General features: G+C 44.0%; 1 protein-coding gene across 1 annotated transcript in view; it reads right to left on the reverse strand.

Moving 5' to 3' along the window:
• The window catches only part of LOC139421286 (collagen alpha-1(XI) chain-like), an 81,577-nt gene that overhangs the window by 12,782 nt on the left and 51,432 nt on the right, over positions 1–17,363 (reverse strand). The window contains exons 30-54 of the mRNA XM_071172018.1: positions 17,179–17,286; positions 16,834–16,887; positions 16,445–16,498; positions 16,183–16,227; positions 14,458–14,511; positions 14,143–14,187; positions 13,789–13,842; positions 12,423–12,476; positions 11,974–12,027; positions 11,735–11,842; positions 10,593–10,682; positions 10,190–10,243; positions 9,847–9,954; positions 9,468–9,575; positions 9,050–9,103; positions 6,743–6,796; positions 6,548–6,655; positions 6,358–6,411; positions 4,768–4,821; positions 3,464–3,571; positions 1,081–1,188; positions 855–908; positions 667–720; positions 329–382; positions 28–81 (exon numbers count right to left, since the gene is read on the reverse strand). Of these exons, the coding sequence (XP_071028119.1) occupies positions 28–81; positions 329–382; positions 667–720; positions 855–908; positions 1,081–1,188; positions 3,464–3,571; positions 4,768–4,821; positions 6,358–6,411; positions 6,548–6,655; positions 6,743–6,796; positions 9,050–9,103; positions 9,468–9,575; positions 9,847–9,954; positions 10,190–10,243; positions 10,593–10,682; positions 11,735–11,842; positions 11,974–12,027; positions 12,423–12,476; positions 13,789–13,842; positions 14,143–14,187; positions 14,458–14,511; positions 16,183–16,227; positions 16,445–16,498; positions 16,834–16,887; positions 17,179–17,286 (1,746 nt within the window). The remainder of the gene's footprint in view (positions 1–27; positions 82–328; positions 383–666; positions 721–854; positions 909–1,080; positions 1,189–3,463; positions 3,572–4,767; positions 4,822–6,357; positions 6,412–6,547; positions 6,656–6,742; positions 6,797–9,049; positions 9,104–9,467; positions 9,576–9,846; positions 9,955–10,189; positions 10,244–10,592; positions 10,683–11,734; positions 11,843–11,973; positions 12,028–12,422; positions 12,477–13,788; positions 13,843–14,142; positions 14,188–14,457; positions 14,512–16,182; positions 16,228–16,444; positions 16,499–16,833; positions 16,888–17,178; positions 17,287–17,363) is intronic.

Here is a 17,363-nt window from a genome sequence, read left to right on the forward strand (position 1 = left end):
TGAGTTGAATGTTCCAAACATCCTTACCTTTGCTCCCTTCATTCCTTGTTTCCCTTCTTTTCCAGCAGCTCCCAAGTGCCCCTGGAGAGAGAGAGCGAGAGAGAGAGAGAGAGAGAGAGGTGGGGAAACGTGAGGACAGAGTTTCAGCTGCTGGGGACAATACCCCAGTGCTTAAAAGCCTTACACTGCTTTTGTTTCCCTAAAACAAATAGAGGTCAATAAAATCCCTGAAGATATCCGAGTCTGTAGAAATATACAACAATAAAGGCATGCATGCAAGCCCCACAAACACACCCTCTCTCTCACACACACACACATCAACACTCACCCTTCTCCCGGGGGGCCCTGAAGGGCCCGGTTCTCCAGAGGCTCCTGGGGGTCCCTGAGGACAGCAGAACAAAGGGTCAGAGTTGAAACACAACCACACACTCTCAAAGACAACAACCACACACAGTCTAAAAGACACAGGGAAGAAAGCACAGCATATCCATGAATAAGTCAAGCCTCTCTGTATGTGACAAAGTACAAAAGCGATACTATATCTTTGGTATGCATGCACTTTATGTATGTGATACTGTTGAATGAGCACAGAGAACATACACAGTTAGACATGTTTATGCTGTTCATATGAATTCCTGTGTGATGTAAATGCTGTACTGTACTTACGGCTTTCCCAGGATCACCGTTGTCTCCCTTTGCTCCCGGTCCACCGTCAACTCCCTGTTCCAACCAGAAACACACATTTAGAGGAGGAACAGAAGAATCAGTCATCTACTGCTGTCAACATTTGAAATGCAATTCAAAAACAGTACAAGGGGTTTTGTATTACTTGGTTCTACAGGTGCTGTACTCACATTGATCCCTGCTTCTCCAGGGGGTCCAGAATCTCCCGGGAATCCAATGGGCCCCTACAGAGGACCGGGAGTGGTCAGTTACCAATGACTGTTAGATACAGCAGCATCGCTTTAGATTAATCTAATGCATTGGTCTGCCACCAACTCAAGAACCAGTTGGTAGAGGACGAGTGGCCTAAAGGACTAGTGACTAGCAGATAAGTGGCCTAAATAGAGATCTACTCACAGGGTTTCCTTTAGGTCCGTCCTCCCCTGGCGTGCCTCTGACTCCTGCAGGTCCTGCTGCTCCGGAGGGGCCAGAGTCACCCTTCTCCCCCAGCTCCCCTTTACCACCCTGGGGACACCATACAATCATACAGTTAGTGGTTGAGACAGAGAGAGAGAGAGAGAGAGAGAGAGAGAGAGAGAGAGAGAGAGAGAGAGAGAGAGAGAGAGAGAGAGAGAGAGATCCTATATCCTATATCCCGCCACTAGAATCCCATTACTTTAATGAAGACAGCTTCTCCATCCTGGAGGGGGAAGTCAATCATTTCCAGGCCCAGGGACATGTACTAGTTAGTCTGTGGCGACCTAAATGCCAGAACCGGACAAGAACCTGACACCCTCAGCACACAGGGGAACAAACTTCTGCCTGCAGGTGACAGCATTCCCTCCCACATATGCCCCCCAGGCACAACTATGACAACATAATCAACAAAAACGGGTCACAACTCCTGCAGCTCTGTCGCACGCTGGGTATGTACATAGTCAATGGAAGGCTTTGAGGAGACTCCTATGGTAGGTACACCTATAGCTCATCTCTTGGCAGTAGTACTGTAGACTACTTTATCACTGACCTCAACCCAGAGCCTCTCAGAGCGTTCACAGTCAGCCCCCTGACACCCCTATCAGACCACAGCAAAATCACAGTCTACTTGAACAGAGCAATACTCAATCATGAGGAATCAAAGCCAAAGGACCTGAGTAATATTAAGAAATGCTATAGATGAAAGGAATGCAGTTTGGAAACCTACCAAAAAACAATTAGGCAACAACAAATTCAATCCCTTTTAGACAATTTCCTGGGTAAAACGTTCCACTGTAATAGTGAAGGTGTAAACTTGGCAGTTGAACATCTTAACAGTATTAACAGTATTACTTAACAGTATATTTGACCTCTCAGCTTCCCTATCAATACCAATTAGGATCTGGCTAAAAATACTTGAATCAGTCATAGAGCCCATTGCCCTTTACGGTTGTGAGGTCTGGGGTCCACTCACCAACCAAGACTTCACAAAATGAAAAATTGAGACTCTGCATGCAGAATTCTGCAAAAATATCCTCTGTGTACAACGTAAAACACCAAATAATGCATGCAGAGCAGAATTAGGCCGATACCAACTAATTATCAAAATCCAGAAAAGAGCCATTAAATTCTAAAACCACCTAAAAGGAAGCGATTCCCAAACCTTCCATAACAAAGCCATCACCTACAGAGATGAACTTGGAGAAGAGTCCCCTAAGCAAGCTGGTCCTGGGGCTCTGTTCACAAATACAAACACACCCCACAGAGGCCCAGGACAGCAGCACAATTAGACCCAATCAAATCATGAGAAAACAAAAAGATAATTACTTGACACATTGGAAAGAATTAACAAAAAAACAGAGCAAACTAGAATGCTATTTGGCCCTAAACAGAGAGTACACAGTGGCAGAATACCTGACCACTGTGACTGACCCAAACTTAAGGAAAGCTTTGACTATGTACAGACTCAGTGAGCATAGCCTTGCCATTGAGAAAGGCCGCCGTAGGCAGACATGGCTCCCAAGAGAAGACAGGCTATGTGCTCACTGCCCACAAAATGAGGTGGAAACTGAGCTGCACTTCCTAACCTCCTGTCCAATGTATGACCATATTAGAGACACATATTTCCACCAGATGACATAGATTCACAAAGAATTCGAAAACAAACCCAATTTTGATAAACTCCCATATCTACTGGGTGAAATACCACAGTGTGCCATCACAGCAGCAAGATCTGTGACCTGTTGCCACAAGAAAAGGGCAACCAATGAAGAACAAACACCATTGTAAATACAACCTATATTTTATTTATTTATTTTCCCTTGTGTACTTTAACCATTTGTACATCGTTGCAACACTGTATATATACGTAATATGACATTTGTAATGTCTTTATTGTTTTGAAACTTCTGTCTGTGTAATGTTTACTGTTAATTTTTATTGTTTATTTCACTTTTGTATATTATCTACCTCACTTGCTTTGGCAATGTTAACACATGTTTCCCATGCCAATAAAGCCCCTTGAATTGAATTGAATTGAGAGAGAGAGAGAGAAAGAGATGGAGAGAGAGAGACAGAGAGAGAGAGACAGAGAAAGACAGAGACAGAGACAGAGAGAGAGAGAGGGACAGAGACAGAGAGAGAGAGACAGAGACAGACACAGAGAGAGAGAGAGAGGGACAGAGACAGAGAGACAGAGACAGAGACAGACAGAGAGAGAGAGTCAGAGACAGAGACACAAAGAGAGAGAGAGAGAGTCAGAGACACAAAGAGAGAGAGAGAGAGAGTCAGAGACACAAAGAGAGAGAGAGAGAGAATGACTTACAGCGGCACCAGTGTCTCCAACTGGTCCCGGGTCCCCAGCCTCTCCATCCTCCCCCTTCTCTCCAACGATCCCAGGCTGGCCCACTCCACCAGGCTGGCCAGCAGTGCCCTGTTACAACATAACAGAACCACTTGAACCAACATTCTGACAGGAGGACTGAAATAATAAATATTTCATCTACAGCTTTCTTGTGTTGAGGTTGTTTTGTGTGTCTGCTGTTCTCTGTCAGGGTGCTGAGACAGCAGCTGCACCATCATCACTTGGAGAAAATATTGACTGTTGTCTGTGTGTGTGAGTTTCCTCTGTTGATGCAATCTGAGTAACAGAGTGTGGAGTCAGTCAGTCTGTATCTCTGTGTCGGTGTGTGTCACTGTGGAAGTGTGTGCTGGCTGTCTCGAGAGAAAAACAGTGAAGGCATCTCTCACTTTGGTAGAGTGCACAAATTGGAACGTGTGAGTGAGTGGAAGACTCTCCTGCCTGCAGTGCAAGCCAGCACTTGTATTTCCCACAGACTCAAATCCATTTATGGACCGCTCCATCTCTACACCCTTCTATTTCCATGGCATCATATGAATTCGACCTGGGTTCAAATGGTATTCAACATCTTTCAAATGGTGCCTGATTGAGCTTGGATAGGAAACTAGAACCAATGGGATAGTCCCAAAAGTACAAACCATCTAGCACTCCAGGCAAATGCTCAAATAAAGTATGTGGTCTATCAAATGATAATTTGTACCCAGGTCTGATGTGAGGATCTGAATCCGTACCACTGAATCCATACAAGTATTTCACAACACCCACAATACCATCTGCTAAATATGTCTATGTGACCAATACAATTTGATTTGACTTGATTTATAACTATGTGTGTGTGTGGCGTGGCTTCTTTCCATCTCTCTCTCTCGTGAATAATTGATTGGTGTGAGATGTTGAGAGGTTGGCCATTACTAGAGGTAAATATAACTTCCTCTCAGGGATGATTGTCTAATACTCCTTAATGATTTATAGAGCGGTAAATATAACTCCCTCTGAGGGATTACATTCTAATACCACTTAATAATTCACAGCTCCAAACCGGCAAAGGGTCTGGGAGAGGGAGAGGGGTAGAGGGTAGAGAAGTGTGTGTGCCGTGTGTGAAGTAACAACCCTATTGGTGGGTGTGTTCTGATAGTCGGTAGTGTAAGTTTGAGTAGAAGTGAGAGCTGCGCAAAATAGTATACCGTCTTGCAACATAAACCAATCCAATGCTGAAGCAAACCCAGTGCATAGAAAGATGGTCAGATAAGGTCAGAAATATACTGTACCTCTCCACCGATGGACCCCTGGGGGCCTCTGGGGCCATGTTGTCCTGGAGGGCCCTGAGGAGAAAATAAATCATTAGCCATTGGCTTGAGACAGCACATACATGCACAAGTACACGCAGACGCAGACGCACACGCAGACACAAACACACCTCTATCCCAAAGGAAGTAGACTGTGTGACCCACCAGGCAGCTCCTCCCTGGGTACAGTGACTGTGCATGCTAGTCATTCAGTCTACTGAGGGCCTGGTGGCTGAGGGCCTGGTGGCTGGTGCAACATATCCCCAGAACAGAACCAGTCTCTATGATCATTACCTCACTGACATGATGCAGACACCACGAGGACAAGCCATTACCCTCAATAACACACGGAAAGGTACTCTCTCTTTCTTTCTCCCTCTCTCTCTTCCTGTCTTTCACCCCCTCTTTCTGTACAGTATCTCCCTCTCTTTCTCTACCTTTATCTCTCTCTCCCTCCCTCTATCCACTCCTTCTCTCTCTCTATAATGAGGAACCTCTAGTTCTCTACAAGAACACATTATCAGGCTACAGGGGAAATGAGAGCGCTCTAGCCAGTCAGTGTGATGGGATTCCACCCCTCTGTGCACCTCAACATGGACAACAAGCTATTCATCCTAACTGCACTGACTGCTCCCTTCCAGCCCAGAGTTAATGGTTAGCTGTGCTTCACAAACGCTGAAATCCCAACACAGTGAGAGACTGTACACACAGCACTAAGACAGACAGACATACTCCAGACACTACTACATCCACTACAGTAAGCACATATCCTATAATCCTGCTACTGGGGAGCTACGCAGGCATTAGAAGCTGCAATCCTGTGAACCACAGCATTCACATGGATGAGGCTTTCCCAGTGAGATCTCTTTCCTCCTTGCCTTGTCTCTCTCACATCCCTCTCTCCATCCCCCCATATCGTTTGTTCCCTCTCATACTCTCTCTCTCTCTCTCTCTCTCTCTCTCTTCCTCTTTTGTTTTTTGTTTCCGTTTTGACGCCTCCTTCCCCTCTCCCTAATCAGGCTGAGTGTGCTGTGGCGCTAGCTGTGTGTGTAGAATCTTATTTAGCATGTGTTCACGGTCTGTGGCATTCTGAAATGACTGTCACAATAGAAGGAAGATGCTCATTAGACAGGCCCGGCTCAGGCTAATCTGATTAGAAGCTGTCACGCTGCCGTCTTCCTCCTCAAACCACCGCCCTTTCTTTCTCTGACTCTCTCTACCTCCTTCACTCAACTGACTGACTGATTCTCTCCCTCCTTCACTTGACTGACTCTCTCTCTCCCTCCTTCACTCAACTGACTGACTGATTCTCTCCCTCCTTCACTCAACTGACTGACTCTCTCTCCCTCCTTCACTCAACTGACTGACTGATTCTCTCCCTCCTTCACTCGACTGACTGACTGTCAGACACTGCCTCCAAGAAGGTTTACTTTAGTTAGGCTTTATACCACAATGAAGATGAGAGACATACTTAAGGAATGATCTTTGGTGGGAGAGTACAGTGAGGCTGCCAGGTCAACAATAGGATATAGGAAAAATATGTCATTGTCCAATGGTATGTCCAGTACTCACCATCGTGCCCACGTGTCCACTGTCTCCCTTCTCTCCTGGGAGTCCTGGCATGCCCTGTAAAGACAGAGTATGGTTAGAGGTGCAGTAGTAGGTGCTGTTGATGAGAGATTATACAGTCCACCTGTCAGCTATATGCTGGAGTAGAGAGATGGATGGTACAGTCCAACAGAGGGGTGTCTCGTCTCCTCACCTGTAGTCCAGTGGGTCCTGTGGCCCCCTTGTGACCTCTCGCTCCCTCGTCTCCCTTCGGCCCGTACATCCCCTGCTGGCCCCTCGGCCCCGGCTCCCCGTCCACACCCTGAAACACACACAGAGGTCAGTGCTGTACACACATACAGTACACACAAACACACACAATAAAGACAGATACATTGAATAGACGTACCGGTGACCCCGGATGGCCGACAGGTCCTTGGATTCCAATAGGTCCTGAAGGGCCCTGGAGAAAAGACCGAGAAACAGAGATGCTGTTGACAGTATACTGCATATCAATCATACACTGCAGGAAAACACTGCTGAGTCGGGAGCTCAAAAAACACAACTACTGTGAAATTGCAGCTGTTGATGGTAGCTGTTTGTGATTGCTTGGCTTCTGAAAGTGTTAGACAGTATTTTGAATAGTTTGATAGAGCTGCCAGGGCTAGGATAAGATGAAGTGCATGAAGATGCACAGAGCATGCTAACTAGACCATAAAGAAAGGCTTATAATGCCTAAAGCTGAGTATAACAGCTCACATACATTAATATACTGTACAGTTAATTACAACTGCACATAATTACCTCAACGCTCAATTATAAACCCTTTCTCATTTATTGAGTCATTCGTTTGAATTATCCTAGTGATGGTGACAGCTGGTGACGGCTGGTGACGGGGAGGATACTGTCCGGTGCTTAATACTGTGATTGGTGATTGCATATCCTGTCAGGTGTGTAATACTTTGACTGGTGATGTCATATCCTGTCAGGTGTGTATGCCGCATTCAAAACAACGGGGAACTGGGAAACCTCTGATTTCAGTGCGTTCAAGACAACTGGGAACTCTGGGAAAAAACTAGCTCTGACTGGGAGAAATCATTTTGAACGGTCATCCAAGTCGGATTTCCAAGTCTGAAACTTTCCGACCTGTGAGGCTTATTTGATCGAATAGAAGTTTCGTAATGTTTAGGCTGTTACAAATGTACTGATATAAGTGGATGCATTTGGCATTTCGGCAACTTTGAGAAAAACGACTTAGTTGTGGCTGTTGTTCACACTCTGCCCTCTCATTGGCTAGAATGGTCCCACCTGATATCGCCTTCCTTCAATCATTGAGGACGTATTGTTAGAGTGGTCACTCGGTTATATTGTTAATATTGGTAGTACTGGGGCCTCCCGGGTGGCGCAGTGGTTAAGGGCGCTGTACGCAGCGCCAGCTGTGCCATCAGAGTCCTGGGTTCGCGCCCAGGCTCTGTCGTAACCGGCCGCGACCGGGAGGTCCATTGGCCTAGCGTCGCCCGGGTTAGGGAGGGCTTGGTCGGTAGGGGTGTCCTTGTCTCATCGCGCACCAGCGACTCCTGTGGCGGGCTGGGCGCAGTGTACGCTAGCCAAGGTGGCCAGGTGCACGGTGTTTCCCCGGCGCATTGGTGCGGCTGGCTTCCGGGTTGGATGTGCGCTGTGTTAAAGAAGCAGCGGCTTGGTTGGTTGTGTATCGGAGGACGCATGACTTTCAACCTTCGTCTCTCCCGAGCCCGTACGGGAGTTGTAGCGATGAGACAAGATAGTAGCTATTACAACAATTGGATACTACGAAATTGGGGAGAAAAAGGGGTAAAATTTAAAAAAAAAAAAAAAAATAAAAAAAATATATATATATATATATATTGGTAGTACTGTGGCTGGTGATGTCATATCCTGTCAGGTGTGTAGTACTATGGTTTGTGATGTCATATCATGCCAGGTGAGTAGTACTAGAGATACTGGATATAACGCTGAGATGCTTGTGTCTCCACTCTAACAATGGGATTCGTTGTCCACAGAGCGGAACGGCGGGCTGTCAAGCTCCCGCCTATTCCTCTCTTTGGATTGGTGGATACATCCTGTTAACTGAATACTTGTTTGAAACTGAGGTTTGGAATGTGGAACTGGAGACAAGTGGGAGTGAGTTGCTGGGCGGGGGATAGAATGATGGTCAAAGATAAAAGTCCAAAATAAAGCTAGTTTGGTCCCCATTTTGACTTGGTGGGAGATCTGCCGACGTGCCCTTCGGCGGGGCCCTGGTTGCTCCTGTGGGTCACTCTAGACGGGAGATGGTTAGATGACTGAATGTAATGTAAATGTTGAGCGGCTTCACTACAGGTAGATTGTGTGTTTTAATATTCAATAAATATTCAATAAAAACAACACACTTGTAACAACCTAAGCATTATGAAACTTCTATTAGATCAGATAAGCCTCATGTATCAAAATAGCAATTTATATTTATCTTAAATAAATTCAAAACTTTCATTGCCCCCCCACACAAAAACCCTTCACCTACTTAATAATTAAGGATCTGCTGAACATGGGCAGATTTGTGTCAGAAATAGGATCCTCCCCTCCCTCTCTCTGGTAGTACTGTGTCTGGTGATGTCATATCCTGTCAGGTGTGTAATACTGTGGCTTGTAAGGCTGTAAGACAGTGTTGTGGTTGAAATCTCTCCAGATGAAGACTCACAGATTCTCCTTTGTCTCCTTTACTGCCCTTCTGGCCTGGTCCTCCTGTCTCGCCCTGTAGACAACACACACACACACACACACACACACACACACACACACACACACACACACACACACACACACACACACACACACACACACACACACACACACACACACACACACACACACACACACACACACGTTGCAGAGATATAGAGACACACACAGCAACCCATACACCTCCCACCCACACAACATCAAGGCCAGTAGGTGAGTGGACTCCATGGCTAATAAGGACAATAGATCAATTGACTAGCAATAAAACACCCCAGCAGTGCTTCAGGCCTTGAGGGACAGTATTTGGATTCTCCTAAGTTGTCCCTCTACAGTGGTATGGTACCTACTGTGCTGTAACTGTGTACAGGTGTAAGTACCTTGTCTCCGTCCTCTCCTGGAGGCCCAGCGGGGCCAGCAGCCCCGGGCAGCCCCACAGGCCCCTGCGCCCCGTCCTGTCCAGCTGGCCCGATGGGCCCCTTCTCTCCCTGGGGAACAAATGGATGATGACCCACCGCCACTATTCTAGTCTCATATTGCACCATGACATATTGATTAATAGATAACACAGAGAGAGTGGAACATGCACACACACACACCCGCGCGTGAACATTGATTATTACACATATAGTACAGAGGAACCCACACATGCTGTTTATTTCTCAGTAATGAGCAGTGATGTACATATGTCCATTTAGAAATAGACACTAGCGTTGCATAAGAAAAAAAACGAATAAGGAAATGATCAAAGGTTCTTACTGGCTCGCCCTTTTCTCCCATTGGTCCTCCAGGGCCGACCCCACCAGAGCGTCCGGGCTGACCAATAGCACCAGCCGCTCCAGAAGGCCCTTTCTCCCCAGTGGCACCCTGGGTAATGACACGACGGGGGAACAGAGAGGTAAGAGGACAACGTCACATGATTCACTCTTTCATTTAGTACACACACTGGTTATGATCTCCATGGTAACAGCCTCCCACTCTACATGTCCTTGTTGGCTATAGACCACATACGGACAAGGATGGGGGATGGAGGTGGAGATTAGGGGTGTAGCATGGGGAAAATGGGAATTAAACTATTGCTACATGATGAAATCCAATTTACCACTGCTCCTGACAGACCGGTGGGTCCTTCTCCTCCTTTCAGTCCAGCAGAGCCCTAGAGAGAGGCAAGCATACAGAGGTGAACCAATCAGAGCCTTCATCACAGGAATTCCAACCAATCAGTTTCCATCCCACTGTCAGAGTATACAGTTATCAGATGGTCCACCATCAGTTAATTCAAGTAAAAGACTTAGGGTCAGTTTCCCAGACCCAGATGAAGCCCACTCTTGGACTAAAAAGCAGCATGGTCAATGGAGAATCTCCATTAAAGAGCCAGGAAACTGGCATTCAGTGATTTTCACATAAAACACTGGGTGCTATACAACACAGTAGTACTTTACATCAGTGCAGAATGTAAAATGTCAGTAAGGTGAAGGTCAGGAGATGTGAGGTGGGTGTGTTACCATGGCTCCAGGGCTGCCCCTGCTCCCTCTGAAGCCTCGGAGCCCAGCGGGGCCACTCTTTCCTGGAGCTCCAGACGGACCCGCGTCTCCCTGGAAACCAAAACAGACAGACAGACAGACAGACAGACAGACAGACAGACAGACAGACAGACAGACATGGAGGATTAGGTCTGAGTCTACCAGTGAGCTGACAACAGGCCTCTTTTTATTTTTTTAAGGGGTTGATCAGCTTTAATATTGCGGACAGATTGTTGCTTCCATCAATGTAATTGTCTGCATCATTTCCAATGGGGGTAAATATATATATCCCTATACAAACATACATACACATACATACCCATATATATACACTATCGTTCAAAGGTTTGGGGTCACTTAGAAATGTCCTTGTTTTTGAAAAAAATGAAATAATGTCCATTAACATAACATCAAATTGATCAGAAATACCGTTTAGACATGGTTAATGTCTAGACATGGTTAATGTCTAGACATGGTTAATGCTGTAAATGACTATTGTAGCTGGAAACGGCAGATTCATATATGCACAAAAATACACATACATACTGTATATGCAAACATACATATACACACTTTTTTTTAGAATATACCTTTATTTTTCCCCGCAAACCCTACCACCACTCCCCCAATTGGAGTAAACTAATAAACAATAACACTTAGGCTTCTACCTTCAGTTTATACATCATATACACATTTTACCGACACAATCTATTTTACAATAGTTATATTTTGTTTGTTTTTAGTACTTCCTCTATTTCTGATCCAGTTTGATTTCTATTTGTAACCTGCTATTTCACAGCAGGCCTCTTATGAGGTGATAAATCACAGAGACCAATGCAACAGCCACATCAACTGAGAGGAACATCCATATTTTATGAGCGGTAATGTACGGAGCACAGTGAGGTATGGAAAGGGGAATTTTTTTCTCCCCTTTATCAGTTTGGAAATTTGTGGGAAGGATAAATCCCTTGAGCTGAGGTGACATATCTCGTTTCTGAGAGGGTCCTGGAGGAGACATGTATGATCTTCTATAGATTGCTTTTATGATGATAATAATGATAGTGTTGAAGATGATGATGGTGGTGGTGAAGATGATTCACTGAAGATGAACACGACGGACTCACCTTGGGTCCCTCCTTGCCTGCCGCTCCGGGTAAACCCGTCTCTCCAGGGGGTCCTGGTGACCCAGGGTGTCCTCTGTCGCCATTAGGCCCAGTCTCACCAGATTTACCCTAACGACAACCCCAGAGACAAAACAAGACAGGAGTTCTCATTACCTCACAGCTCTCATTTATTGGTTTGATTCTCATTGTGTGGCAAAATAACTACAAATGTAGTTCTAATCACTTATTGGATAACTCACCTGTGGTCCGATCACACCCATTGGCCCATGTGGACCAGTCTTGCCTTGGAAGCCCTAAGAGAGGAGAGATGACAAGTGAGAAAATAGCAAGTGAAGCCGTGACCCAAAGCTAAGAGCTGAGAGAGAAAGAGCCAGCCTGACAGAGAGAGAGAGAGAGAGAGAGAGAGAGAGAGAGAGAGAGAGAGAGAGAAAAGGACACAATGAGAAAAAGAAAAGAGAAAGAGAAAGAGAAAGAGAGTTATGGATAGGATTAGTAGTCTTCAGTATGTAGTCCACTCTAGCACTTCAGTAATTCAGCATCCAAGCCACAGCTTTTGTCTTGCTTGTTGTTGTGATGTTATTAGGGTCTTGATGAGTGTTGAAATCTATGTCCATATTTGGACAATGGCGAAAAAGTAACTAACAACCACGTAATTCCTGGGTCATCATAGAATCCCAGTTTAACTCACTGGCTCCCCTCGCTGTCCTGGATGACCTGGCAGTCCGTCTTTTCCTGCCGCTCCCTGAAAAATAATTGCACTTTATTAGCATAGACACACATACACACTAGATAGAGATAAAACAGTACAGACTGACACAACATAGACTGGAAAGAAAAACAGAGACATGTTAAACAATGCAGGGGCTCCCAAGTGGCTCCTGTCACTACAGACCCTGGTTAGTTTCTAGCCTGTATCACAACGGGCCGTGATTGGTATTCCCACAATTGGCCCAGCATCATCCAGGTTAGGGATTGGCCGGGGTACACCATCATTGTAAAGAAGAATTTGTTGTTAAAACCTCTTGAAACTAGGGGGCACTATTTTAATTTTTTGAAAAATAATGTTCCCAAAGTAACGGGCTATTTTGTCAGGACAAGATGCTAGAATATGCATATAATTGAAAGCTTAGGATAGAAAACACTCTAACGTTTCCAAAACTGTAAAAATATTGTCTGTGAGTATAACAGAACTTATATTGCAGGCGAAAGCAAAAATCCAATCAGGAAGTGACTCATGTTTTGAAAGCTCTGCGTTCCGATGCGTCCCTATTGAGCAGTGAATGGGATATCAACCAGATTCCTTTTTTCTACGTATTCCCCAAGGTGTCTACAGCATTTTGACGTAGTTTCACGCCTTTATGTTGAAGAATGAGCGTAAACGACTACATTGCGTAAGTGGCCGGCTGAGTGCTCTCAGAGTAATTCTTGCGTAATAGACAGAGGTAGCTATTTTTGCTCCCGGTCTTACTGAAAATACAGCTGTCCCGGTTGATATATTATCGAATAGATATTTGAAAAACACCTTGAGGATTGATTATAACAACGTTTGCCATGTTTCTGTCGATCTTACGGAGCTATTTCGGCTACAAAAATAATCTTTATGGAAAAAAGGAACATTTGCTATCTAACTGGGAGTCTCGTGAGTGAAAACATCCGAAGCTCATCAAAGGTAAACGATTTAATTTAATTGCTTTTCTGATTTTCGTGACCAGGTTGCCTGCTGCTAGCTAGGCATAATGCTATGCTAGGCTATCGATAAACTTACACAATGCTTGTCTTGCTTTGGCTGTAAAGCATAATTTCAAAAGCTGAGATGACAGGGTGATTAACAAAAGGCTAAGCTGTGTTTCAATATATTTCACTTGTGATTTCATGAATATGAATATTTTCTAGTAATATTTTTTCTCCGTTGCGTTATGCTAATTAGTGTCAGTTGATGACAATTCTCCCGGATCCGGGAGCGGTAACTGACTTGCCTAGTTAAATAAAGGTTAAATAAAAACATGTAAATAAAATACATAAAAGCTGCTTGTCATTTGACACATCACACTTACATTAGGTCCCTTAGGTCCTGCCTCGCCGTTCCTTCCCTGTGGTCCTTGGGGTCCCTGTACGATCAACCAGACAACACAAAGACTCAATCCAGTTGACTATCTTTACCAGTAGGTATCATACACTGTTATGTATCTGTGAGGCATAATGATGCTTTTTCCTAGCAGGGTGTATCATTGAAATATTATCACCCTATGCCAGCTATTATTGGATATGGTATTATTTGATATGGTATTATTAGATATGGAATTATTAGATATGCTATTATTAGATATGCTATTATTAAATATGCTATTATTAGCTGTGTTATATTATAGCTCAACTCTGGTGTTGTTGTGTGTCAGACTGGAGCTTACCTGGTCTCCTGTGGATCCTGGTGGGCCTTCGTGTCCAGAGGTGCCCTGATTGGTGGATCATGTAGAAGGTGGAGGATTGGGATAGAGATAAACAGTTATTGAGTCTGTTGGTCTATTCATTCATTTTATGAAAATATATATTTTTAATCATTGTTAATAATTTCATTGGTGGTCTTTTGAAAGGACTCCTGAAATAACTGATTTCAGTTTCAAACATGTAGCTGCAGATTGTAAGTATTATCTCTTTGCACCAGATGGCATGGCATTCTGTTCCTTCTCTCGTTATGAGACAGCTGTGCACTGGCCTAAACCCACCTTGTCTCCTGACTTTCCTGTTGGTCCTCTTGCTCCTCTACCCCCTCTGGCACCCTATGAAAAAAACAACATCAATATAATCCTTCTTATGACAACACAACTCATCCATAGGAGAAGGATAAATGACAAGGGGTCAAAGATGACGTAAATCAGTGGTCGCCAACTGGTCTGGTTTTATGTTAAAAAAAAAACAACAACGATAAATCCTCGCGTTCTGTCATGAGAATTTTCTATCCCAATGATAATAACTGACAATCAATAGCTCTGACCAATCCCCGAGATCTGTAAGACCATGGGTTTAATAATAATTAGTCAAAGACTCAGCGTATGCAAAAAGATAGTACAGTTTATTCACGAGAACGCTCTGAAGTCCATTCTTCAAAGACATCCACTTTATAGCTGTGCACATACTTCCACACAAACAGTAGGTATCCTACGCACATACATACACACAAAGAGTAGGTGAGTTTTATCCTTCTCCATAGTTCTCACCACTGTGTATCACTACCTAGCCGTCATGTTCCATTCCCCCGAGATTAGGGAAACCTCGAGAAGTCTCAGAGGCCTAGCCAGGTCGGTCCAAACACAGTTCAATTGATCACGTTTTTTTTCTTCGGCACACGCATACAAGTTCAAATCCTAAGCTATGCCTTGCTCAGACAGTCTGTGTTTTTCCACTATACAGATACATTGCTTCATCTAATTCTGACTAAAACCACACACATCATCAGATTATAATTTTATGATTCTAATCATTTTCATACAATTATAAGGTTTCAGAGCGGAATTATTTAATAATTATCTTTCAACATTTAAATTATTTTATCACGTTCCTATTTCTTAAAATGATTTTAGTGCTGGTGGTAGGTGTACTTTATTCAGCAGCCCTGGTGCAGGAAAGGCAAAGTGTTTCCATTTTGAACCATGTCTGAAGGTAGAACTCCACCTACCCGGCAGGCCCAGAGAGCAAATCAAGTGCACTAATAGGCCTAGCGCTGGCCAATCAGATCGCTCAAATCACTGTGTCTGCACTGTTTCCTCGCGCCATAGGCTGTCAAAAGAAGCAGCAAAGTTGATAATGTGGGATTTCTAAACTTTTAAAACCATGACTAGAGAGAGACTCAACGAATACAGCAAAGGGCTTCTGTTTTTATGAGTAAGTTCATGTTTAAGCTGTTATTCAGGACTTTCAACACTTTTATAAGCCATTAAAAAGCTAACCATCAGATGCAGGCCATCAGTCCAGTAAAATAAATGATTATGAATGATGAAATGATTATGCTCACTCAGCTGTGTCTCACACGTAATACGACAAATGATCTACTGCCAATGTGATACTATCCCTACAATTTAGAAATATCATTTCTAAATAGTCTGAGAAGAACAACATTGGCAGGGCAATTCAAGCATAGTGATAAGATATTGGGCCTATAGCCTACTGCACAAACCTCATTGCTACAGAACTGTTTAATTGGTTAATGTTGCATAATGTTGCATAGGCTTTTTTTTAAAGTCATGTTTATTTTGTTATCTGAGCGGTAGACCTTGGCTTGCATTTTGACTAAGAAAGTGATCTTGACTCAGAAAAGGTTGACGACTGATTGTAAAGGAATGGTGTGCAATATCAGTTGGTGAGAAACCGTGACTCACACCTCACCATAGGCCCAATGCAATAGAGATCAACAGACTTAGATGCTGTAAGACCAGAGGAGAAATCTAACTCACATTAGGACCTCTCTGACCCCCAGTTCCTGCTTGACCAGATGGACCCTGCAGAAGAGAAATCCAGCATTATTACGATCACTTCAGTTATCTATCAGTGAAAACAGTACAGGCAGTTCACCAATCTTTGGATGGTTAGAGAAGAATTACAGTAGAGGGTTTAATGCGGTTCAATATGGTTCAATACAGCTCAGTATGGTTCAATACAGTTCAATATGGTTCAATACAGCTCAGTATGGTTCAATACAGGTCCTATGGTTCTCACCCGTCTTCCTTTATCTCCCAGAACCCCGGCAGAACCAGGGAACCCCACAGATCCCTGGAGAACACACACAGCGGTTAACCATCTACAGCCTTACATTAATCATGCATCAACCACAACATTTAATCAACTAATAATTAACCACAGTATCGAATTAAGCAAAAATCTAATCCATAAGTCAAACACACTGCCTTAAATACGCCATTAATCAACCCGCTAATGAATTGTTGTCACTAATGAACTATTAATAAAATACCTATTTTTAAATCAGCCATTTATCATGCTTTGTGTTTTATTTGACAGCAAAGAGCTGAGCCAAAGAAATACACACTTCTTTGTGTTTCTAAGTTTTAACGTAAAACAAAGTTTTAAAGCTCTGAATTGGATTTCACCTTGGGCCCATGTCTTCCTGGGTATCCTGGCAACCCTGGGACACCCAGTTTACCCTGAGGAAGGAGAGACAGAGAAAAAGAGAGACAGAGAGAGAGAGAGAGATTAACAGAAAAAGAGGAGTGGAATCATTATGGTTGACTTGGCAACATTGCCAAAAACAAAGTGCATAATGTATGCAAATACTGTATGACATGGTTTAGCAGGGTGTTCATGTGATTACATGTACTGTAGCCAACCCACTGAACACGCATATATCCATACATCTGCATAATCCCAATAACTCATACATATTGCATAACCAGACACATACAGTATATGTTACTAGTGAAATCATGTTCCTGTACCTTCTCTCCAGCTATGCCAGCACCTCCAACCTCTCCTAGGGGTCCCGACTGGCCCTTAGGCCCCTCTGGCCCATCCTCTCCATGACCTCCGGTGACCCCGTTATCACCCTACACACGCACACACACACAGATAGAGAGAGAGAGAGAAAGAGACAGAGAAAGAGAGAGAGAAAGAGAGAGAGAGA

Source organism: Oncorhynchus clarkii, chromosome 12 (assembly GCF_045791955.1).
Source record: "Oncorhynchus clarkii lewisi isolate Uvic-CL-2024 chromosome 12, UVic_Ocla_1.0, whole genome shotgun sequence".
NCBI lineage: Eukaryota > Metazoa > Chordata > Actinopteri > Salmoniformes > Salmonidae > Oncorhynchus > Oncorhynchus clarkii.